The 24,372-nt window shown below is 39.7% G+C and overlaps 1 protein-coding gene across 1 annotated transcript in view; it reads right to left on the bottom strand.

Moving 5' to 3' along the window:
* Window positions 1-22,597, bottom strand: part of TM9SF3 (transmembrane 9 superfamily member 3) — an 80,951-nt gene extending 58,354 nt beyond the window's left edge. Inside the window, exons 1-2 of the mRNA XM_070945836.1 lie at window positions 22,495-22,597; window positions 16,991-17,186 (exon numbers count right to left, since the gene is read on the bottom strand). Coding sequence (XP_070801937.1) covers window positions 16,991-17,186; window positions 22,495-22,572 — 274 coding nt within the window. The 5' untranslated portion in view covers window positions 22,573-22,597. The remainder of the gene's footprint in view (window positions 1-16,990; window positions 17,187-22,494) is intronic.
* Window positions 22,598-24,372: the final 1,775 nt, after the last annotated feature.

A 24,372-nucleotide genomic window follows, 5' to 3' on the forward strand; every position in this document is an offset into this window, starting at 1 on the left:
AAGACTGTTGATAAAATATTTAACCAAACTCTCTTCAGAAAAAATTCTCTCTCTAGTAACTCCTAGAATATTACAAAAGATAGAGCAAGGTTTTAATTATAAGGGGATAGTATTTCACATCATTGGCATATAAACTGTGAAAAAACACCTCAATTCCTCTTACCAAAATTAAGCATGAATGGGCCACTTTGGGTAGCAGAAGATAGGCTATACAAGTCAAAATCAGTTCATGTGGTAACCAAAGTAGTGTTGTGGTCCGCCAGCAACCTGCGGAACTGGCAGTAGAGTCGGACAGTGAGGAGGTTGGGGAGGAACATGGCCCAGTCCTTGAGCCTGGGGAAGGCCCAGACAAGGATTCTGAGTCATATGCAGAGAAAGGGCCATCTGGGAGCTATGTGCTGCCTCCAGAATCGGATGTCAGTGAGGCAGAGCAACAGGGGGAGCCTGTTTCCAGTGGGTGCATGCTCCAGCTGCCAGAAGGCAAAAACAGTTAAAACAAAAGGGACGACTCGGGAGTTGGGCTTGGAGATGATTGGCCCCTCCCATAAGACTTAAAAGAGGAGCAAATGGGCCTTTGCAGGAAGCCACATTGTTAATTCTGTTCAGTTTAAAGTCTGAAGCTCTGTTTGATTCTGGACTCCGTGTGGCTTTGCAGCGAGTCAAGGGAGATAAAGGTGGGTGATTATCAGCCTTATCCCAAAGGACACTTTACAACTATTTGGGACTCATCTGTGAATGAACAGAATTCACAGCAGTTGCAATAGAAGAGGTTTTTGGGACTACTCGTGTGTTTTACTGACTCAGGAAGCCTAGCTCAGAACAAGTAGGATCCACAGCACATATATTATGCACGCTTCAGAATATAGCAACTGGTAACTGGACCACTCCAGTACTCTTCAATATCTTCATAAACGACTTAGATGGGCGAATAGAAGGGGAACTTACCAGATTTGCAGATGATACTAAGCTGGCAGGAATAGCCAATACCACACATGATAGACTGAAGATCCAGATGGATCTTGACAGACTTGAACACTGGGCCCCATCTAACAAAATTAAATTCAATGAAGAGAAAAGTAAAATCTTACACTTAGATAGAAAAATCAAAAGTACACATATAGACTGGGTGAAACCAGGCGTAATAGCAATAACTGTGAGAAGGATCTTGAAGTCTTAGTGGACAACCAATTAAATAGAGGCAACAATGTGCGGCAGCAGCCAAAAAAGCCAATGCAATCCTAAATTGCATTAACAGAGGAATACAATCAAGATCAAGTGAGATACTAATACCTCTCTGTAAAGCCTTAGTAAGACCATGCCTAGAATACTGCATCCAGTTTTAGTCACCATACTATAAAAAAAATATGTTGAGACACTAGAAAAAGTCCAGAGAAGAGCAACCAAGATGATTAGGGTATTGGAGGCTAAAACATACAATGAACGGTTGCAAGTACTCGGCATGACTAGTCTAGTGAAGAGAAGGACCAGGGGAGACATGATAGCAGTGTTCCCAATATTTGAGGGGCTGCCACCGAGAGGAGTGGGTAAAGCTATTTTCCAAAACACCCAAAGGTCAGACAAGGAATAACAGATGGAAACTGATCAAGGAGAGATTCAACCTAGAAATAAGGAGTAAAATTTTCTGACATTGAGAACAATCAACCAATGGAACACCTTGCCTTCAGAGGTTGTGGGAGCTTCATCACTGGAAGCTTTCAAGAAGAGGCTGGACTGCCATCTGTCAGAAATGGTGTAGGGTCTCCTGCTTGGGCAGGGGGCAGGAAGTGGACTAGAAGACCTACAAGGTGCCTTCCAACTCTGTTAATCTGTTTAAATAAAGATTGATTGCTTGGTGAACTTTAATATTATTTAAGTCTAAAGGAATAATGGGTTGAAATCAACAGAATGAATTTTAGTAGGGGAAAACTATACAATTCTGTATGTGGAAAGAAAAAAGGAAAAGCATGGAGAAACCTGCTTGGTACTAGTACGCATGAAAAGGATCTGGATGTTCTAACAAAGCATGCTGATTATCAGATATCAGGTGATGCAGTTGCTAAAAATGCTACTTTGTCATGCATCAACAGGAGCAGAGTCAACATTCCAAGGGGGCATTGGTCCTACCTGATACGCACCTTCTCGTTGGGTGGAGACACCCAACAAGAAGGTGCGTATCAGGTAGGACCAACAGCAGGCAGGAATGGGTGATTCTCGCCTGTTCAGCTTGAAGAACTGAGACTGTTCCAAAATTAAGCTCCTCCCTTGTTGCTAGGGATCTCCAGCTTTTTACGAAGACGAACAAGTCTCGACGTCTCGAGAGAAAGAAAGAAAGGTTAAGAAAGGAGATCAGACAATCCAAGGGTGGGGCTGGCTGCTGTCTCCACCCAACGAGAAGGGGTGTATCAGGTAGGAACAAGGCCCCTTCTCCATTGTGAGTGGGGACAGCAATCAGGAATGGGACATACCAAAGCTTCGTGTCCCAATTACGGGCAGGCCCCAGTCTGGTCTCATGTCTCTGTATCAGAATGAACCCCGTTGCAGAACTCTGCGGCCAAATGCCGCCTCCGCCGAAGCGGCATTTGGTCACAGGGTTCAGCTTATAGTGCCTCACAAAGGACGAAGAAGATGTCCAAGTCACCACCCTGCAGATCTCGTTCAAGGACGCCTGGGTGGCCCAGACCGCAGAAGTAGCCACATTGCACGCGGAATGCACCATCAGACATGATGGTCATGGCAAGGAACGCAGTTCATACGCCTTGGCGATTGTCTGCCGAATCCATCTGCCGAATCCATCTGCCAATGGTGGAAGAAGAGACCTTGGCACCTAAAGACACTGGAATAAAAGAAACAAACAAGGACTCTGTCCTGCGGATGTCAGCAGTCCTCTTGAGATAAATACGAAGGGCCCTCCGTACGTCCAACATATGCCAGTGCCATTCTAAAGGGTGAGCTGGATGCATGCAAAAATTTGGAAGGACCAGGTCCTGTGTGCGATGGAAAGTCGTATTGACCTTCGGGATGAAGGTGGGGTCCATGTGAAGGACCACATGGTCAGAATGAAAAATGCAAAGATCACTACATACAGAACGAGCTGCAATTCCTGAAATCCGCCTGGCAGAGGTAATTGCCACCAAAAAGGCGAGTTTGCATGAAAGCAGACAGAGACTGGCAGTCCTTAAGGGTTTGTACGGAACCCCCGTAAGGGAGTTCAAAACAATGGTTAGATCCCAAGTGGGATATCTGTGTACCATGGGAGGACATAAGTTAGTGGCTCCCCGCAGGAACCTATGTATGAGAGGGTGCTGGGACAAGGAGGTAAGGGACCCACAAGTGAGAACCGTAGAGATAGCCGCCACCTGCCTCCGTAGAGTATTGGGCAGAAGTCCCCTCTCGAGCCCATCCTGGAGAAAAATCAGGACGTGAACAATTGAGGCCTGAAGGACAAAAGCCCCCATACGGTCACATCAAGCACAAAAGGCCCTCCAAGTGGCCAAATAAATGCAGTCCGTGGACGGCCTCTGGGATGCTTGGATAACGCTGGAGGGAATGTTGTCCTTACTCAAAGTGCACCACTCAAGCGCCAGGCAGTCAGTTGCAGCCACCGAAGGTCTGGGTGGAACAACGCCCCCTGGCTGAGCAAGTCCACAGGCTGAGGGACCCTCCAGCGAGGGGCCACCGACAATGATTTGAGGTTGGCGAACCAAGATTACCGGGGCCAGTGTGGCGCTAGAAGAATGACCTTCCCCCGCTCCACCAGAATCTTCTGTACCACTCGTGGAATGAGTGGCAATGGGGGAAAGGTGTAAAGAAACCCTTTCGGCTTCTTTTCGGAAGAGAGTCCACTCCCTCCGCTCGAGGAGCTGGAAAGCGAGCATAGAAGCGGGGGAACTTAGCATTCTCCAGGGTAGCGAAGAGATCCACCTCTGGAGGACCAAAGATGCTCGACAGGTCCTGGAAAATCAACGGGTGGAGTCGCCACTCTGTGTGTCAATAGTCTGGTGGCTGAGCCAGTCCGCTTGTACGTTGGCCATTCCCGAGAGGTGTTCCGCCGTCTAAGAAAGCAGGTGTTGCTCCGCCCATAGACCCAGTCTGGAAGCCTCCGACATCAGGCCCATGGATCTGGTGCCTCCCCGGCGGTTATGTGGGCCTTTGTGGCCACATTGTCAGTGAGCTCCAACACATGTTGGTCCATCACCAGTCGGATGAAGTGTCTGAGGGCCAAATAGACCGCAGGCTGACCACAATCCCTGAGTGACCTGCATCTGAAGATGGCCCCCCAACCGGAAAGGCTGGCATCCGTCGTCAATACTAGACAGTGAGGCTTGTGGAAGAGCTGCCCTTTGGAAATGGCTGGAGACCTCCACCAGGTTAGGGACTATCTGACGCTGGGGGGAACCCGGTCCTTGGCTTGGGAATTGCCTTTGATCGCCTTCTGAAAGGGCAAGAGAAACCATTGAAGGTCCCTCGCATGAAGGCGAGCCCATGGGGTAATGTGGATGGCTGAAACCATCTTGCCCAGTAAGGTAGACAGCAAGGCCAGGGGAACCTTAAACTCCTTCTGAACTTCGACCACAAGTTCTTTAAGGCTAACCTGTTGCTCCTGTGAAAGATAGACTCTTCTAGGGAATCTATTATTGCCCCCAAATGCAGAATACGTGTCGATGGGACCATTTGACTTTTTGCTATATTAATAGAGATCCTCTAAGGAACGCAGTTCAGAAGAGGACTGAATTAAAATGTCATCCAAGTAACATTGGACCCAGACAGGGATGGCTCAAAGATGAGCCGCCAAGGCAGCTAGTACCTTAGTAAAGGCATGCGGAGCAGAAGACAACCCAAATGGCAAAGCATGGTATTGATAATGCGTACCAGCATAATAAAACTACAAATATTTGCGATGTGGGGAAAAGATGGGGACATGTAAATAAGCCTCAGTGAGGTCAACAGAAGTGAGGAAGTCGCCCCTCCTGATCCCAGCCAAGATAAATTGAAGAGACTGCATTTTAAACCATTTATAAACCACATAACGGTTTAGCGGTAGGTTAGCTCTATTCGCTGACCGGTGGGATATTCTTACGTCAGACTCTTGGGTCAGGGATACCGTAAGATCTGGTCTATCCCTTGAATTTTTCTCTACCCCTCCGAGTTTCTTTATTTGCTGCCCCATCTCTAAAGATGGGCACAAAACTGCCCTCATGGATTTGGCCGTGAAACACCTACTGGATATTCAGGCCATCGAGCAGCTGCCAGAGGATCAGGTGAGCCAAGGGTTTTATTCCCTGTTCTTTCTGGTCTCCAAATCCTTGGGTGGGTGGAGACCTATTCTGGACCTTAAAAGACTAAACTCACAGTTCACAGAAACCCACGAATCAAAGTCCAAAATCTCAAGGATAGCAAACAGGAAGGTAAAAGAAAGGTGGTGAGGAGACACAGCCCGAGACGACTGTCCAGGCTGAAGGACTGAGAAAAAAAGGTGGAGATCCCTAACAACAAGGGAGGAGCTTAATTTTGCAACAGTCTCAGTCCTTCAAGCTGAACAGGCGAGAACCATCCATTCCTGGCTGCTGTCTCCATCCACAATGGAGAATGCATTTGCTACTCTGCCTTGGGTCTGAACCAAGGATCTGATTGTCACTGCGTTATTTTATTTACCAGCTGAGCTCATCATTTCTGGACTATCAGACTTTCCGTACCTTGCCAAGAATTGTTATCAAAAGCTACTACGCATGTCCATCCACCCACATTCCTTCACACTCTTTCCTTTGTTCTCTTGCCACGGGGGTGCCGGTTGCTGGAAAGCAGCCGGCCCAAACTATTTCAAAATGTAGCAATTATTTTTCTTAGTTAGTGAGGTGTTTTATTTTCTTTATAACAAATAAAAGAGTTTTATTAGAGAATACATCTTCAGGTTTTATTTTCAGAATATTGCAACTTGGAGAAAGCCACGATCCATCCTCTAATCAGGGTGATTGTCCCAGAGCCAATTATGAGATTAATCAATGCCCTGACATCTGGTAGCTCGGATGGTTGATTTATAGCTTTTTCCTTGTTTTGTTATTTCTGATAAGAGCGCATAGGCAATTAATTTTTAGCTACTGAGGTACACTAATTATTTTTGCTAAGATGCCGAAACAGAAGGAAAAAGGCAAAATGAAACTAAGACCACTCTTTGTAAATGATTCAATTGATCTTTCCAACGAAGAGGTGGCAGACAGGAGATTTTCAGATTTCCAGCCCCTTGCTACAGCCACACGCCTGGAACAAAAAGTCGTGGGAGCACAAATAGAGGGAGATAAGACAGAAGCTGTTTTTGAAGATGATGATTTACGACTGAGGTCAGTAGCATTTTCTTCTGATTTTCCAAGCTCTGAAAAAGTCCTCCCAGAACCTTCTGAATTTGTAACGCTTGGTGCAGAGCCAGATTCCCCACGAACGGCAAAGCCTTTTTACTCCCACGCAGAGAGAGAAATAATTCATTATTCTCCTCGCACTCTTGACCTCACTCTGGATGAGCTGGCTATGAAAGCCTATCGTGACCGTAAAAATTCTATGAACAGGAGCTATCCCAGGCAAAAATGGCTATATCTATGCTTGAGCAAGATAAGGGAGAATCTCGTGACTTAAGATTTTCAAAAAGTGCCATATTGCCTTCTTCTCCGGAGCCAAAGACACTCCCCCTGGTGGATTTTGTGTCAGGCCAATCAGAACAGACAGTAGTGCATACGTCACATGTCTTACATAATCACTCCTACTCTAAAGCATACAATGCCACGTATGCAAAGCTGCCCGAAGCTAAAGGTGCAGCACCATCTGCTGGCGAAAGTAATTTACTACAGGAAGCTGAAATGCCACAAGTGTCTCCACGGGCCCAAACTCAAACACCCCCTGGTGGTGTTGGTGTCCTTTTAGATGGAACACAACCACGCTTAGTGCAGCAAAGGCAAATGACTGCATCTCCAGCAGGTCATGCCAATATTGCAGCTCAAGCACAAATGCCTGCATATATGCCACAGCCACAAGTGCAAATAGGGCCAGCTCCTGGTCCACCTCAGATGGCACAACCAAGACCATTTTTAGGTCCACAACAGGCACAGCAAATACCACAGGCATTTCTGCCAGCACAACCAGCATACCACATGCAGGCTCCTTACCAGGCATTTTCTGTCTCTCCATTAACTGGTGAGTCAAAACTAAAAATGTCAGGACACAATTATAAAGCCTGGGTCAGTGAGATTACACTATTGCTTCTTAGAGAAGGCACTCACTGCATGATTTTTAAACCTCCTGCACAACCTTGGGATTTTGCAATAAGAGATTTAGAGATAAGAGCTCGCACAACATTATTGATGTCCATGGATACTGAACTGCAGGTCACTTTTCCACCAAATACAACAGCCCGACAAATTTGGGCTCAATTGGAAAATTGCTACAGGCCTGTCTCAATTGAATCTTCATGTTTACTCATGTCTGAACTCCACGGTTCGAGATTGAAACCTGGTGAACAAATTGGAGGACATTTAACCAAACTGAAAGGACTGAGAACAGAATTGAGAGAAAGAGGCCATAACATTGAAGATATTCAAATGATCAGCATCATTATTAACTCTTTGAATTATGAATGGAAAGATGCTGTTACAAAAATTAACCAAGTCCCAATTGCTCAACGCACAGTGGACAATGTCTGTAGACTTTTAATTGAAGAAGAGGCATTCATGTTGGCCACGCCACATTTGAGAGGACCATCCGCATCAAGAGGTCCAGCTAGACGCCCCTTCCGCGGAAGGACCTACGTTCCAAGGATGCCAAGATGCAACACCTACAATCGTGTGGGACATGCCACCCGGGATTGTCCCCGAGTTCCAGCTCCCGTCACGTACCAGCCCAGAGAAACAGATTCCAGAGGCAGAGGCAGAGGCGGAAGACAAGGTCGTCGTGGTCCCCGGCGTGATCCACAAACTCCACTCGCCACACTGGCTTTAACCAATGATCCACAACCTCAACCAGAGTACGACAGACGACTCCTGTGGACTTTGGACAGTGGTGCAGCATTGCATGTTACCTACAGAAAGGAACTTTTCACAGAAATGCATGAGCCTGAACCAGAACTACGTGAACTTTATTCTTTTTCAAATCATCCTTGTCAGGTCAAAGGAAAAGGAACTGTTTATGTTGAAGAGCTCGATGCATTCATTCGTGATGTTTATTACATACCAACAGCAACCAGTAATTTGCTTAGTCAGAGTCACTTGTCTCGAATGTTAAAATTCCAGGTTCACCACCTTGAAAATGCAAGTTACATAGTTAAAGATGGAGATATTGTTGCTGGAACCATATTAATTGGTGGTGTTTATTACTTAAAGCCAAAGCCTAAACCGCAAACACAGGCAAGTATACAAACTCCAAAAAGGGAGAGCACAGGCCCAGAGAGAGATGCTCCAGAGAGAGATCCTGTTGCTATTCCAAAGGGTCCTAAAGCCAATAAAAATAGAATTGGTAAACAGGTTGCTCAGAGCAAGCCTGAGGTTCCGCATAAAAATGTCAATGTTGAGAATTCACTAACTGGTAAACCTTTGCATTCCAGGTGTATCCATAAATGGCATAGAAGATTGGGGCATGCCAGTTTCCGTGTTCTTAGGAAGATGCCGGAGTTCGCAAAAGGTTTGGATCTAAAGGGGTGTAAGGTGTTTTTGGATTGTGCTGTCTGCAAAAAGGCCAAATCCAAAGCAGCAGCCATTCCCAAACGCGCTACACGCCTGTCAACACACATTTTTGATTTGGTTCACATTGACTTAGTTGGTCCTTTCCCGCCATCTTTTGGTGGTAGAAAATATTTTCTAACAATTGTTGATAATTACTCTAGATATGGATATGTATATCCTATGAAAGAAAAATCTGAGACCTTTTAGATCTTTAAAGACTTTGCAGCCCTTATTTCTACCCAACACCAAGTTCGCATCGCCAGAATCCAGAGTGATCGTGGTGCTGAATTCATGTCTCAGCGTTTCCAGGACTGGATGCGTAAGAATGGAATTATTCATCAGACTTCGGCCCCTTACACACCGGCTCACAACGGAGAGGTACTGCAAACCATGATGCGTTGTCTCCTAGAAGACGCCAACCTTGATATGATATACTGGGGTGAAGCTATAAAGTATGCAAGTTACATTGTCAACCGTACTTGGAGCAGTGTAATAAATCAGACTCCTTTCTTCATGTTGTATGGCTACAAGCCCGATCTTAAAAACATCCATATTTTTGGTTCATACGCTATGGTGAACATTCCCTTAGCTCAAAGAAGAAAAGGAAGTCCAGCAGCAAAAAGACTGAGATTTATGGGTATTGATGATAACTCAAAATGGAGCAAATTTATTGACTCTAAACATGTAATTGTGATTTCCCAATCTGCTAATTTTGAGGAAGATATTGACTGGTCCAGGATTCATTCCAATGATCCTGGAGTTTATTTTCCCAGAGATGATACTGCTGATGCCACGCAGATTGATGATCAAGATTCCACTGATTCTTCTCAACCCGATGTTCCGTCTTCGCAAGCCGCGGATGCTGACGCTAGCGACGAAAGTGAGGATGAGGACGAAGCAGAAGAAGACTGGACAGTTGTTCCGAGACGTTCCAAGAGGGCCACAAAAGGAATCCCTCCACAACGATATTCTTGGCAACTGACAAAAGCACCCTTGCCTTTGATTTGCAATGTTACACTTCCACCTGATAATTTCACACAAATCAAGCAGCTCCCTGATTCAGAGCAAGACAAATGGTATGAAGCAATGCAGGTTGAAATGGACAGTCTAAAGAAACTTAAGGTATTTAGACCTGCAAAACCTCCAGCAAACAAAAAGGTCATTGGCACTCGATGGGTCTACAGAATCAAAAAGCAACCAAATGGTGAGTCACTGTACAAGGCCAGACTTGTAGCTCAGAGTTTCGCTCAACGTTATCCTGAGGACTACACAAATACTTACTCACCGACAGTCAGAACTGAGAGTGTAAAAATTGCTTTAGCAACTGCAACTATCCTTGGTTTAGAAGTTTTCCAGTTTGATGTTGACACGGCTTATCTACATGCAGACCTAGATGAAGAGATCTACATAAAAGGTCTTCCAGGATTCCGACAGCAAGAAGGGGATACCTGGTTTCTAAACAAAAGTCTTTATGGTCTGAAACAATCTGGTTTAATGTGGTATTTATGTCTTACTGACAAACTAAATTCAATGGGCTTTATTAAGTCCGAAACTGATGAGTGCGTGTTCACAAAAAGATCTAACAATGCATGAGATAGTTCTTGTTTATGTTGATGATATTTTTTATATTGGTCCAAATAAGCAAATGAGTGAAATTTTTGCCAAACTTTGCAGAGATATTTCACATTGAAATCATTAGGTCATATTAGCACTTATTTAGGTGTTCAGATTGAAAAAACACAGAAGGGGTTTAGTCTTTCACAAGATAAAATTGAACAAATTTTGCATCATTGCAACATGAAAGATGCTAACACAACAAAGACACCCATGCAAACAGATTTTCACAACTTGACACAAGAAGCAAGTCCCGAGTTCGAGGATCAAACACTTTATCGTTCAGTCATTGGGTCACTATTGTACATTAGTAGTTGGACCAGACCCGACATTGCACTTAGTGTTAATCTCTTATCTCGACACGTAGGTAAGGCAAAACAGTTTCATTGGACATGTATTAAGAAATTATTGAGATACCTAAAATACACCAAACATTTGAAATTATTGTTAGAACCAACACACACTGATTATGCAGAATTAAGTTGTTATGCAGATTCTGATTGGGCAAGTGATAAGAAATCACGTAAAAGTACTTCAGGTTATATGATGTTCTTAAATGGATGTCCTGTTTATTGGCAAGTACATAAACAGAATTTTGTTTCTTGTTCATCTACTGAAGCTGAATATGCTTGTGTTTCAGATGCATGTAATTCTCTAACTTGGTTTGATGCTTTAGTCACAGATATCTGGATACACCCGATCCGACCGATCACCGTGATGGAAGACAATGAATCGGTGGTTTATATTTCTGAATCACATTTCACAGGTTCTAGGTCCAGACACATTGGCATCCGTTATCAAAACATAAAACATCTAGTGAAAAAAGGTTTTGTTAAAATGCAATATCTACACATGATCAAATTGCTGACATGCTCAACAAACCACTCCCAGCAGCTCAACATGAGTATCTGCGTAAGAAGATGTGCCTTATTTGATGATGTACTGATATTCGCTCAACTGGCAAAGAAGGGGAATGTCACTGCATTATTTTATTTACCAGCTGAGCTCATCATTTCTGGACTATCAGACTTTCCGTACCTTGCCAAGAATTGTTATCAAAAGCTACTACGCATTTCCATCCACCCACATTCCTTCACACTCTTTCCTTTGTTCTCTTGCCACGGGGGTACCGGTTGCTGGAAAGCAGCCGGCCCAAACTATTTCAAAATGTAGCAATTATTTTTCTTAGTTAGTGAGGTGTTTTATTTTCTTTATAACAAATAAAAGAGTTTTATTAGAGAATACATCTTCGGGTTTTATTTTCAGAATATTGCAACTTGGAGAAAGCCACGATCCATCCTCTAATCAGGGTGATTGTCCCAGAGGTAGAGTGGACTTGTTTTCTGTCAACCTAAAGAACAGAACCAGAAGCAATAGCCTGAAATTACAGGTAAGTAGTTCCAGGTTAAGTATCTAGCTATATGGAATTTACTGTCTCAGAAAGTGGCATGCTCATCTTCCCTCAAGATCCTCAGACAGATGCTGAATCTATAAGAATTCTTTAACAGTTTCTGTGCTAGGAGTTGGACAATTTAAAGTTCTGAAATCCCTTCCAACTGTAGATATATATATATTTCTATAAACAGTAGACAGAAAAAAAACATTATCCCCTACTATCATAGTCTGACTAAATCTAAGACAATCCTTCCCATTTAAATTAAATTTATTTAAGACTGTAACAGGTTTGTTTCAATTTCTGATGAAATGATAAATCAGTTTATTAAAACCCTGTTCACAACTATATGGAAAACAGACACCAAGTTTGGAGAAGATTATGGAGTACTTGGATAAAATAGAATTTATGAAATTATTTATAGACCAGCAAAAGAAATACTTAACAAGTTAATTACAGGACACAGAACAAAGGACGCAATCTGAAGAATAAATCCCCATGATCAGAATTGATTTTCTGCACTATAAAAATTCATTTTTTTTGACAAAACATTAACTTAGATCATGAATGGAATACAGTAATGTGAAGTGTGTGGCACATAGCCCTTAGGTCACTGATTTATAAGAAGGGTTCTAACCCATCCACTATTTTATGGGCTTACTTCTTCATTAGATGTAGACAATAAGTTTTTCACAGCTATTTTACAATAAGGTTAAATAGTCTTGTAAATGGCATAATTCATTCTAATCAACAGACATGAGAAATAATATCAAAAAAATCTTGAATAAATATATACATCCAGATCAGAACGGATTCTTAACAGGACGACAGATAAAAAATAACATGAGGATCATAATGAATACCCTGGAATACTACAAAGCCTATCCTGAAAAACAAGCTTCACTGGTTTTCCTTGATGCCCAGAAGGCATTTGATAATTTGAATTGGAAATTTATCACAATACAATTGAACTATATGGAATTTGGGACAAAATTTGAAAAGATGGTGGAAAAAATATACACAAAACAAACAACTAGAGTAATTATGAATGACGGAATGACAGAAAAATTTGATATAATCAAAGGAGTAAGACAAGGGTGCCCACTTTCTCCTCTTCTATTTATTTTATCATTAGAAACACTATTGACAAAAATCAGAGGAGATCAAGAAATAAAAGGTTTAAAAATTAAGAAGGAAGAATACAAGGTTCAAGCCTTCACTGATGATATGGCATTCATTTTGGAAGATCCATTAGAAACTGGCCCTAAACTGATCCAAAAAATAGAAGAATTTTGTGAGGTAGCGGGATTTAAGATTAATAAAAATAAATCCAAATTAATAACCAAAAATCTTACAAAGAACCAAGAAAGTGAATTGGAAGACATAATTAAAATTAATATAGCCAAGAAAATAAAATATTTAGGGATTTGGCTTACAGCGAAGTGCTCTTCAAACAAGGAGGATAATTATGACAAAATATTACACTATATAAAAAAAGACCTAGAAAACTGGAAAAATCTACAAATTTCATTTTTAGGAAGGATCACTACGGTTAAAATGAATATTTTGCTGAAAATTTTATTTCTGTTCCAAGTTATTCCAATAAAATTAGGGAAAACATTCTTCGAAGAGTTAAACAAATTAGTTACCAAATTTATATGGCAAGGGAAAAAAACCTAGGATTAAATTAAAACTTCTGCAAGACACGAAAGGCAGAGGGGGTTTGGCATTACCAGAGTGGGAAATGTATTACCTAGCATCAATTTTAACCTGGTTAAAAGACTGGATGGAACTGAAAAACAATAGAATTCTAGCAGTAGAAGGGCATGATTTGCAAGCAGGGTGGCGTGCATTCCTATGGAATGGAAAGTATAAAACACATAGATATTTTCAAATGCATGTACTTAGGAATGCATTGCTACAGACTTGGAAAAAAATAAAACAAAAACATTATATAAGAATTCCAATGTGGTTATTCCCAACAGAAATATTGAAACACCCAAATTTATTTGATGTAGATAAGCTAATTAGATATGAGAAATTGGTAAATGAACAGGGAAATTTGAAAATAAAACACGAATTGGAAAAAGTTGTAGAGAGGGAGATAGATTGGTGGACATATACACAAATACAATCAAAATATACAGAGGATAAAAAATTATATGAAATACAAAAAGAACAGCAAGAATTGGATAAAATTATATATGGAACAGAGATAAAATTAAAATATACAAATATCTATTGAGATATAAAATGGAAGATGAGGTTGTTAAGGAAACAATGATCAAATGGGCAAAAAATTTTAGATACAATGTAGAATTGGAGAAATAGGAAAAAATGTGGGAAACAAATATAAAACTGACTATGTCTGCGGCATTCAAGGAAAACCAGTTGAAGATGTTTTACAGATGGCATCTCCCACCAACAAGGCTTGCTAAGATGTTTCCGAACAGTTCTCCAACATGTTGGAAGTGCAAAAAAGTATACAGAACGTATTACCATTTATGGTGGACAAGTTCATCTGCAAAAAAATATTGGGCCAAAATCAGAAAATGGTTGGAAGAAATAACTGACCAACCCATAGACTGGAAACCAGAGATATTTTTGCTGGGAATACTTAATAAGAAATATAGTAAAGAAATAAGGTATCTAATTCTACACATAACAACAGCCGCAAGAATATTTTATGCACAGAACTGGAAAAATGAGAATATACCATTGGAGGAGGAAGTGATAAGGAAAATTCTGGACTGTGCTGAGATGGCTAAATTAACAAAGGAGATAAAAGAAAAGGAAGATACAGAATACTATGTAGTATGGAATAAATGGTATAATTGGATAGAAATTAGAAATGGTAAATAAGAAAAAAGGGGAAAATATCACAAAAAAGGTAGTGCATGAAAGAAAATGTATTGTTATAATGATAGATATGATGGAACATACATAGAAATAAGGGATAATGGGACAAAAAGATAAGTATAATTGAAGAAAAGTAGAGTGGAAAATGTAAATAATAGAGGATTACCATTACGAAACTGTTGTAAAGAAGGAGTATATGTTTTATGTTAGTGTTTATGTCTTGTTTTAAAAAATAAAAAGTATTTTCCAGAGAAATAATATCAGATATATATGTTAGTATCACTGATAATGTCAACTAGAGAAATAAGAAAGTAGCAACATTTTTTCTTGATGTAAAAAAAGCTTTCAGCAATTTGGAATAACTCTTCATATTCACAATCTTGAAAAAGATGAACTGCAGTTCAATTTTTTTTCTCATGGACTCGAAGAATTTATAAACCAAATCAACTGTAAATGCATATATGCCTCAAAAATATGCTATTATGAAAACGACAAGATAAAATGGTCTTCTTTCTTTTCTGTTTTTATTGACCTGAACCACTAGTAAGAAAGATATAACAAAAGAGTAAATTTTCAGGAATTAAACTGGCAAATCAAGAGCATAAATTAACATGCATATGGTGTTGGTGATTACTTAGTTACTTAACTAAAGAGTCCTTAGGGAAAAAAATGGAACATACAAACAGTATCAAAATACCAAAATAATAAGTCATAGATGATTACATGGAACCTAACTGAAGAGGGAAAAACAGCATTTGAAAAAAAACAATAGGGTTTAATATCAGTACTAACTGATCAAGTAGCTGGGAATTTATATAGCTAGAAACAGTAAAAAATTATTTAAAAATAATTATTTGCAGATCTGGAAAAATAATGATTGATATATTAAGATGGAAAAAGCTAAGCTGATCTTGGCTATGAATAATGTTGGCAATAAAAATTAATGTTTTTAAGAAATGATCTCAACAATTTAAGAAAGTATATTTGAATGAATGACAAAGACAAATGAATAACTTCATTTAAGTAAATAACGGACTAACAATCAAATATAGAATTCTATATGCTACAAAGGAATATACCAGCTGCACCAAATGTTAACTTCTATTATTATTTGATTGTTTGACCAAGATTACAAATTGGATTATATCCTCATATGGTTGAATTACTTCTTTGGAAAGAATTTCTAGAAAACCTGTTCAACTATCTCTGATCTGATAACTATAGAATTAAATTATAAATAGATTATTAAAAGTAGGGAGAAATATATATGAAAAAGGATAGGCTCAGGTTCATCTCCTTTTGCTTCAAAATTACGGTAAATTAAATATTTACTTTCATGAATATGCTAAAAATTATTAGTGGAGAGATAATATGCTGCAAGATTTAACCTTTAATAAAACAAAGTTGAAATCTTTTGAGAACCTCTCTTCAGAATAATCAGAAATATCTCATTGGTTTCAATATTCAAATAAGTAATACAGTTCCTTTTCAACTACAAAAGCAAGTGATTTTATAGAATTTGAAATGTTTATACTATGAAAGTCAGAACTTCTGTTTCAATTTCTAAATGTTATTGAAATATGATTCAGTAACAGAAATTGAACAAGTTAAAGACTATATGATTCAATGGATGCAGAATTTAAACAGGCAAATTGATATGCAACAATGGAAATATCAATGGAAGGTATGTTTTAGGTTTACTGTGATCATTATACCTAGAGGAAATTGGTGTTTTTCAGTAGCATATTATCCAGCAATGATTTGTCAAAACGGGTAATATGTATTTAAATCAGTTCAATCTTGACCAGCTCAAGGTTGATTCAGCCTTCCATCTTCCAAGGCCAGATTGTTGGGGCAATATGCAGACTCTGTAAACAGCTTAGAGAGGGCTGTAAGGCACTGTGAAGTGATATATAAATCTAAGTACTATTGCTATTGTAAATCAGCTTAAATCATTCTTCCGTATCTACTGGAAGCTCACAATTTTGTAAGACAATCTTTTTCTTCCATTCAAGTTTTCCAATTGTTGGAGGTTGCCCCCACAAGTCCCTGCAGTTTTCTTTGCAAGGATTTTCAAAAGTGACTTGCCACTACCTCCTTCCTAGGGCTGAGAGAAAGGGACTGGCCCAAGGTCACTTAGCTGGCTTCATGCCTAAAGTGGGACTAGAACTCAGTTTCCCAGTTTCTGGCCAATGTCTTAACTGTTATACCAAACTGGCTCTCATTCATTTTTATTATATTTAAACATTTCATATTTTGAAATATTTAATATATTTTCCTTTTTTGTCTTTGTATTTTTCTGTTTTCACTCAAATATCTTTTAAAACTAATACGTTTACAGTAAATTATTTGGAAAAAGGTTTTCCTGTTAAACAAATACAATAATTTTTAAAACACCAACGATCATGACTTATGGTTATTTTACCTTTAAATTTAATATCCAAACCGCTGAACTCTAGTTCAACTCCTTGAAGTGCTTCCCCAAGAGTTTCATGGTAGTGATCAATGCTTTTTTTAGATCCACCACAAAAAGGGAGAGAGAAGTATTTGTAAGTTTCCTGGCGATTGTGATATGGTCCTACAGTATTCATCCATAAAACAACTTCTTCTTTATCTTGGTACTGAAAAGAAACCATATTTTAAAATAAAGAATTATCAATAGGCACATTGTTTAGAATGGAACAAATTTTCAGAGAGAAATATGAAGAAAATACTTTAAAATATTGACAGGCAACTCCTGGTTTGCATGCCATCCCCAGAAATTATACCATTAAAAAACAGTAATGTGATTACCACCTGCATTTTGGCAGGGGAAGCAAAAGTGCTACAGGTAGTCATCATTTAGCAACCACAACTGGGGCCGCAAACTTAGTTGCTAAGTGCCACAGTCACCAGGGTGGATAAAAATCTATGATTTTTTTTTAAAAAATAAAAAAAAATGGATTTTTAAAATTTTAAATTGGATTCTTTTTATGTTTATCAAATTTATTTTAATAAAATGCTTTTGGAGTAAAAATCTATCTAAAGATAGTTTTCTATTTAAGATTCATTAATAATTTAGTTTATTCAGCATGAAATGGAGCTTAGTTATGTAGCATGAGGCTGTATATTCTGCAATATTTACATTTTTAGTAAACTCATTCAATGAATCCAAGCTCTGCCAGTTCAGATAACATGCACTGCATTGATGCGTTCACACAATTTCACAGTAACCAAGAGATAAATCATAAAACAAAGTTCAGGAATATTCCTTTATCCCATTGTTTTGAAAATCTATGTACACTACAAACTGTATGGTTGTTTGAAGAGAAATACATCTGTACTACCAGGCTCTAAGTGTGAGGAGGAAGGGCAAGCAGTAAAAATGAAAGTGAAACCTTCTAAGCAGCTTATAAATATAATATTAAAGAGCACCTATCATTTCAGATCCATTATGGCAGCGCTTGTTAGCAGGCATCCACTCACCTGCTGCCTGCCACATCCCTCACCTTGTTGTGTCCCTGCCACATCACCAGCCGTCTCATTAAAGTGAATGGGACTGTCGGCAAGTCAACAGCAGGTCAGAGGAGGAGCCGCTGTGGGACAGAGATGACAGTTGCTCTTTAAAAATTATGATTTAAATTGAATTGATTTAAATCAAATCTGTTTACTAGTGATTTAAATCAAATCCACCCTGACAGTCACTAAGTTGAAAATCATATGACCATAACTGTGTTTAGGATTTTATGAGTTTTCCTTTTTCCCCATTTCCTGAAATGCTGTTCCTCTCCAATCTTCTCTGCTCTGAGGGTGGAAGGAAAAAATGGGTCAGGTGCAGGAGACTGCCCATTTGTTTAGCAATCTCTCTGGTCCGTAAGAGGGGAGAGAGAGAAAAATGGGTCAGGTACAGGACACTGTGTACTGAGTATAACGAGAAACACATTAGAAGAAAGTAAGTTGTTAAGGTCATACATATGCACCTTGATTACAGTGTTATTTTTTTCAAGATTGTCGTAACTTTGAGTGGTTGTTGCATGAGGTCGTTGGTAAGATCTATCTGTATATCTCTCTCTATTTAGGTTTAATAATTGCCTTAAAGTTTAAGTTCTATCTATGTCCCATACTACCATTCTAGCTTTAGCTGTCCAAAGTAATGCATTAAAAAAATTGAATGAAACATAATTTTTTCTTGTATTCAATTTCTACTTGTTGCATAATTAGTTGGCCAGGACTAAAATTATCTGGTGTCTGCACAATGTATCCACAAAGCATCCAGCTAGATGGATCTTGGCTATTCTCAAAAAATTACATAGGCCTGGATTGGATTAGTACTAAAAAGAGAAATCACCAGGAAATCCCAGTGCTATAGACTAAGACAGGAAAGCTGAATAATTAGCTCAGAAGAAAATAATGCCAGTTTTTCTATTGCTGAAGAAAAAATTTTTTGGATGTGATCAAGAACTGAGCTTAATTTACCTTTTTATTTATAAAGCACAATGACTAGATTCACATATTACACTATTAAGCTAAAACTAAGAAAATAACACAAGGGGTTAGCAAGATGTGCGTACTGTATCCAGTCAAACTGTTACCAGTTAAACCAGCTGAAAGTCACTTTTCTCAATGCCATTGTAACTTTGAACAGGTGCTGAACAAATGGTAGTAAGCTACCTGTACACATTTTCATGCAGAAGATTTCACAATCAAATCCAGCAGCACACCTCTGCGCAAGTTTTCATGTAATTTCCATGGACAGCTACTACTTTTCTCAAACTTTTTTTTCTCAATATTGCATGATCTCCCATCAGGGTGGATTTGATTTAAATCAAGTCGATTTAAATCACAATTTAAATCATGATTTAAATCACTAGTAAAAAGGCTTGATTTAAATCGACTTGATTTAAATCATAATTTGTAAAGAGCAACTGTCATCTCTATCCTGCACTAACTCCTCTGACCCGCTGTTGACTCACCGACAGTCCCAATGTTGTAGAATATACAGCCTCATGCTACATAACTAAGCTCCATTTCATGCTGAATTAAATTATTAATGTATCTTAAATAGAAAACTATCTTTAGATATTTACTCCAAAAGCATTTTATTAAAATAAATTTGATTTTAAAAAATCCGATTTAAATTTTAAAAATCCAATTTTTTTAAAAAAAATTATTGATTTTTATCCACGCTGTCTCCCATCGTTCCAATGTTTTTGATCATTTGTTGTAACAGCTTTATCCTTTTCTTCCTGCTTGCACAATGCCCTTGCATTCAACCCCTTGGTTTTTATATACTACTTACATGTATCTGTTTCTTGCTTGACATTTCTCCATCTCAACAGCTGGATGTTTTCACTCTGACATTTTCAGTCTCTAAGCATTCTAAGACTGCCTTCTATCCTATCATCCATATCATCAGACATCCTGGTACAGTAATCTTGAATTTCTTACATTCTCCCTTGCTTCATATATGCAAATATGCTGCAAGGCCTGTTGCTTTTCCCTGTACAATATTGGGGGGTAATGTTCTCTTTTCAGCCAACCCCTTAATTCCTCTCATTTACGATTTTTCCACTTCTATTACAACTTTTAATTCGTATCTTGATTCCTAAATTGGGTTTCTATAATTCCTCAATTGGGTTTCTATTGCCTTTTTCAAGGAACTCCTTTTATACCTTTAGAAATTAAATGCCATCTATTTTCTGCTATATTGTATATACATGCTTGTCACATTTGCCTAGGTCACTCTTTATCATATGTCTCCTTCCTTCTTCAATTACCTGAATCTCTTCTCAAGGACATCTTATAAGTGCACTTGTAAGTCCAATATTTCTAAGAATGTTCTACACATTATTTGCCCAATATTCTGGTTTTCATGTTCCTTTCTTTTCTGCTTTTATATGTATGACAGTTTCTCAAAATCTTTTATTAATACTTGGTGTGTAGTGCAGAAAATTGCAACCACTAACTTTCAAGGAAATAGCCATTAAGAGATTATACTATGTACTCACTGTCTTAGTGTTAGCACTGGATGACTTTTGAGCGGCATTACAAGGGCAAGTGTATGACTAAGTCATAGTGCAAACCTAGCTACAATGTAAAGTATTGTTGGCAGAAGTGGGTAATGCAAGTGGGTAATGCTTCATGCAATTCCTTTAATGCCCTTTTTTCTGCTGTCTTCTGGAGCATCCTTGGATTCAGGGGTCAGTTCTACTTACCTTTACTACCGGTTCACAACGTGGCCACTCGCATGCTCTCCTGCGCATACGCAGATTGTCATTTATGACGTCGGGACTGGTGGGCGGAGCCTCCCGCCAATTTTATTACTGGTTTTATAGAACCGGACAGAACCGGGAGCAACCCACCACTGCTTGGATTGCACCACTAAAAATCTTTGGGAAATCATTAAAATCAGTGATGCAGATTTTCATAGTTTGTCAGCAGAAAACTGAGGGATAAGTTTTCAGATAATGTTTAATACGTTTAAAGCAGCGACTCAATTTCAAAAATAACGCTTTAAAATTTCATCCATTTGTACCTTACACTTCCAATATCCATTGCCCAACACCATTTTTCCTCTTTTAAAAAAGTAAAGCCTTACCATTGGTTTATGGCTTAGTGCTATGTTTGAACCCATCAATAATTTAAGAACAGAGTGTTTTCTGAAGTGACACTAAACGTGATCACATTATGCTCGGAATCAATATTATTCATCGCTATTATCCATTATACAAGCTCCTACTGCTTTCAACAAAGTTTGCAAGTGCTACTTTTAAAAGCTATTTTTCTAATTATGTTTGGTTTATACCAACTATATTATTTGGTTTTAAAGTGCTTGGATTTCATATTTTACATTATTTGTATTTTCTTTTAAGTGGTTTCTATCTTAATTTGTCTTTCTAAGAGTAGCTTGTATGGAAGGCTTTAGAAAAATAAGAAGTCCCAGGTTAAATACTGCAATTTCTTGATATTTTAAATAAGAAGTACACTTTGCTATTTTTTTCAACCTTCCATCTTTATTTCCCACTTTGGGGGGGGGGGGGTGTTTGGCCCTTTGCTGTTTTTGCACCTGATCAAGCAGCTACCGTATATTACAATTATAGCCCATTCGATACAATTACAACAATCTGACTATACAGGTTGTATATTCTGCACAAACAAAGCAAATCAGTCATGTCATTTCTTTACAAATTATCCTGATCAACTGAATCAGGGTAACCGTAATGCACAAACTGTATTTTCGTTAAGCATAACCAGGCAGTGTCCAAAGCTATACAAACACGGCCCACTATTTAAGTATCAGATTTCACCTGGTTCGACAAAAGAAATACTTTTTTTGATAGGACAGAAGCTAAACAGCTTGAGCCACGCTGCTGTTTCTCAGACATAACTATTGGAATTTATTCTGAATTGTAGCGTTTATAACGTTTCTGCCTGCTTTGGGGAAGATTAATTCTAATTTGCTTTTTTTTTTTAAGCAGGGTGATTCTTTATAATTAATAGATGCGATTCTGTTTTCTAAGTTCTAACAATGTGGTGTCACCACCAACAGAAATGGTGAAAAGCAGAGTGTTGTTTGAACAAAGGCTGCCCTTCTTGATAGCCTTATTCGAGCTTCGTTCTCTGGAACTAAGAACTACTCTTTACAGGAGAACGATATTCGGCCAGGCCGCTCGCAATCACCTCCCCGCCACCCACCCAGCGGAAAGGGACCACTTCTCACTGAGACGTCGGCTCTCAATGATCTGCGGAACAGCTTCTCCTCTCACGCACGCGGGTCCCGTCCCGCGCGGACCGATTAGGTCGATCCGTGCTGGCTCTGGCCTCTGCAACGCCGCGCAAAGACGCACCCGCACCCGAGCAGGGGAGCCGCCGCCGAAGGATGAGGGAAGGAGGGAAGGAGAAAGAGCAGGCCCGTCTGTCCCCGGGGCCTCGGCCGCGCCGCCCCCTCACCGTGTGGTCATGCTCGTCGGCCCGGCCCTGCAAAACCAACAAGGCCACCACGCACCACAGGAACCCGGCCAGCGCCATCCCGCGTCGTTGCCGCCGCCACCGAGGAAAGGAGCCGCCGCTTCCGCCGTCCCCGCCACGTCATCCAAGAGCACGCCGGAACAGACGCCGCTTACGGCGACCGACAGCACCCAGAAGTCGCAGAACTCGAAGGCAGAACGCGAAGGTGGGGGCGGGACCCCAGTCCTCGCCGCGCTTCCAGGCGGAGGGCCCCTTCTGCGGGCGCTCGGAGATGGACGAGCGCGCCTTCTGGAAGCCACGGCGAGCTTTCTATTCCCTAAAGGGCGTCGTGTAAATTCTTCCATCTTCGTGGTGCCGGACCCGAGCGCTCGTTTCTCCATACGCAAACCCTCGAAGCAGAAGGGAGAAGAGATACCCCGGGTGGTACTAGCCGGGCCGTTTGCAGTTCCGCCAATAAACAGGGAATACTGGCATTTATTTTCTGTGTGGAATCCACAAGCAGGAGTTAGAAAGCACATCATGAACAAACTCAGAGAAACACGATTTAAAAGTTTGCCAAAATTGTTTAAATATAAATGTAGCATGAATAAATATGGGGGCAATTTCAGACTTCTGAACCTGGATTATTCATGCACAAATTCAAGTATCACCAACAGTTACTATACTGTAGCATAGTATCTGAAAGTTGGAAGGGGGCTTAGAGATTATCTACTTGAACACTCTACTCTACTCTGAAAGATCCAATCTTGGTAAGAACAATTTTAGACCAACTCAGCATGCTGGCTGGAGAATTCTGGGACTTGAAGGGTACACATCTTAAAGGTGCTGTGGTTGAGAAACATTGTGTTAGAGCACCTCCAGCTCTCTAACAAATGACCAATATTTGAAAATATGAAAAACACCATTGAAAGGGAGCCCAATTTTTGCAGCAGCAGCTATTCCACCAGTTGAGGGAATTCTTCCTGTCTAGCCTAAGCTGCCATTTTAGCTTCTGATCTCTGGTAATAAAGAGTAAATCTATCCAACAATACTTCAGTAATTTAAACTGTTAAATCTCACCTCAGTTCTTTCTTTGCAATAATCCATTTTTATATACAATGAAAATAGAAGTGAGACAAAAAAGCTACTACATATACAGGTAGTCCTTGACTTACAACCATTTGTTTAGTGAGTGTTCAAAATTACAGCATTGAAATGGACTTATGACCATTTTTCAGACTTAGGACTTGCACATCCCCATGGTCAGGTGATCAAAATTCAAACACTTAGCAACTGGAACATATTTCTGGTGGTTGCAGTGTCCCGGTGTCATGTGATCACTTTTTGCGATCTGACAAGCAAAGCCAATGAGGAAGCCAGATACACTGAACTATTACTATTACTTAACTTAACAAATGCAATGATTCACTTGACAACTCTACCAGGAAAGGTCGTAAAATGGGGCAAAACTCAAAACTACTGTCTTGGTTAGTAATGGAAATTTTGGGTTCAATTGTGGTAGTAAATAGAGTAAATAGAAAACGCATACTGAAAAAAGAAAAATATCACCTTTATTAAAAGTATCACCTTTATTATTGCCTTCATTTGAAAAAAGAAAACTCACTTAACAATGGAAATTGGAACTAGCAACTCCATCAGTAAATGGCACAGTCATAAAGTGACATTACATGACTCCTAATTTATAATAGCAGTTGGACTATTCTGGTTGCTATTGTTGAACAAATCACAGGTGGCCATTACACAAAGCTTCACATGTGATGGTATGTGGGAAAAAGATTGGGTGAAGAAATGCTGCTGCCTAGAGGGTATGCATTTTCTTTATTGTTTTGCCAAACATTATTAGTGACATGACTAGAGGAA

The sequence above is a fragment of the Pituophis catenifer genome, unplaced genomic scaffold, assembly GCF_029215685.1.
Source record: "Pituophis catenifer annectens isolate HBS135680 unplaced genomic scaffold, rPitCat1.0.hap2 SCAF_6, whole genome shotgun sequence".
In the NCBI taxonomy this organism is placed as follows: domain Eukaryota; kingdom Metazoa; phylum Chordata; class Lepidosauria; order Squamata; family Colubridae; genus Pituophis; species Pituophis catenifer.